General features: G+C 54.2%; 1 protein-coding gene across 1 annotated transcript; it reads right to left on the reverse strand.

Moving 5' to 3' along the window:
* Positions 1–1,461: 1,461 nt before the first annotated feature.
* BDZ83DRAFT_593016 (uncharacterized protein) lies at positions 1,462–2,125 on the reverse strand (the record flags this gene model as incomplete). Its single annotated transcript, XM_060506591.1, has 2 exons — positions 1,462–1,584; positions 1,640–2,125. 2 exons carry the CDS (start codon positions 2,123–2,125, stop codon positions 1,462–1,464), a joined length of 609 nt encoding a protein of 202 aa, XP_060358157.1.

Genomic DNA, 2,125 nt, shown 5'->3' on the forward strand with positions numbered 1-2,125 from the left:
CATCTCCCCAATTACTTCCATAGCTCATCCAATTGGAGTCTGAGTTTTCGGTATCGCTTTATATCCCCTACAAAAATCACATACACTGCTACCCTTAAACTTCTCCCCAAGTTTTGGCACTGTTGCAAACGCCCACTGGGCAGAAAAGAAATTGTAATCAGGAGAGTTGTCCTGCCCACCCGTGATCTTGCAACTTGGTGGTCACCCGAACCAACCAGTCGGAATATCAAGCCATATCGTCGGCTCCCTCGTTGATCCGCGTATCCCACGGGCAGAAATCGCCATCTTCGCTGCCATGTCTCGCCTGGGTTCCGAGTTCCGAGTAATCTGCCCGACGGGATCGTCTTCAATCCAAGTTTCGAACCCCAAAAACATGGACCACCTACAGGAGTTCGCCAGTCTGCTGCACTGGTCCAAACCTTTTTCTTCCCACAGGGCTGACCGTCGCAGCCGATAGAACCGCTCGCCACCCGTCCAGTGCCTACCTACCCCGCGGGGTGACACGTGCATACCGAACCCGACACCATCGCCACTTGATAGTTCGGTCGGGCGTGGATAACTATGACAGTCAGGCCATTTCCCAAAGGCTTTGACGTCGAGGACTTGGATGACGACAAGACGACACCCCATTGCTGACTCGTCGTCACAAACTCGACTATACTCAGCTTCTCGCGCCATGGCCATCGTGCCCATCTCCAGCAGAAATCATAGGCAGCACAACAACTAGATAGTGGGCAAACTGGCCGGTGATCTTGTCCGATGAGACCCGACGAGGACCAAACCATTCCGAAAAAGGTGGAGATCGGATTGACTGACAACCATGAGACACTCCTAATAATACACACACACACTAGGTATACATAAGTAAGGTGAACTTGACCAGACCACGGTGACACACGGCCTCCGGCAGTCAATCATCTGTGTTTCGTTTCTTCTCGGCCCCTTCTTCCGGCCCCTCGTCTAAATATCCTGACTGCTTTTGTACAAGATAGGACGCAAATGGTAGGTAACGAAAATCAGTCACCCTGGGTATATAATGCGGAAGCCCTAAGTTGTTCCGAACGAGGGCGACCGTCGCAATCGTGCCATCATAATGCAGTCGCTGCCCGCAAAACGCCAAAATGCCTGTGTTTCGCCAGTCGTTAGGTGGTAGTGTGTTTCCTCCCTCTCAAACAGCACCGGGTGGCCTCTTGAGTGCTCCCGCGCTCCTGGTCGATACTCCCTTCCCTCGGATCGTGGCGGCGGTGGGGATTCCCTGACTCGCTGGAGCCGCTGGGTTTTCGCTAGGTCTCGCTCGATTTCTCGCCCCACGCCGGTTTCCCTGGGGCATCATCGGCCGTGGAGGTGTCCCATATTTCTCTCGCTTCGCCTGACCCTGCCGTTGCTGAATGTCATCGAGCAAAGCTCGCAGCATTGTAGCCATGTTTGTGTGATCGATGTCCCAACTCTCGCTTCCCATCATCAGATTCCGTATTTCTTTGGGTTCCAGCTACGGGCATCGATAATATTCTTGGCTTCGGCCTTGACGAGAAAGCCTGCATCGCAGTAGGACATTTCTGGCCTGGCAATTTCGGGCGGGTAATGCTAGGTCAGCCGTTAGCGATAACTCCGAAAGAGACAGTCTGATGTGAGAGCATACCAGTCGCATGCAGCACGCGTCCACCCAGCCTGTCGCGCAAGTTCCCAGATCCTGTCCAAATTTTGTCTTGTATTTTCCTCCGTTGGCCAATTCGCAGTCGGTGCCCACTCTGAGCTTGTTGTCGATTGAGCCCTTACAGCAATGCGGCTGCAGGGTGATGAAAGGACTGGCGAGCTTGTCGGCGGGCGGGTACGGATAACAGTGGAACGGCTCACTCTGGGCGAGGATGACGGGTAGCCCGAATATCAAGAACAGCGTAACCAGAAAGGCCGAGAAGCCCAGAGGGCGATGCATCTTGGCAGGGATAAACGAGTGTATGCGAACGACGATAGCCGAGGATGTGACGGCGGCGAAGAAGCGCGCAATGTGGTGGTGAAGCTTTTGGAGGAGTTCGTAGATGGGCCGGGGAAGATGTTGGGCCAGCAGGTGTAGATAAGTGGCCGTAATGGCGAGGATTGGGGGTGGCGACGACGATGAAGGTGGCAT

Source organism: Colletotrichum acutatum (genome assembly GCF_030867785.1).
Source record: "Colletotrichum acutatum strain CBS 112980 chromosome Unknown BDZ83scaffold_203, whole genome shotgun sequence".
Taxonomy (NCBI): Eukaryota; Fungi; Ascomycota; class Sordariomycetes; order Glomerellales; family Glomerellaceae; genus Colletotrichum; species Colletotrichum acutatum.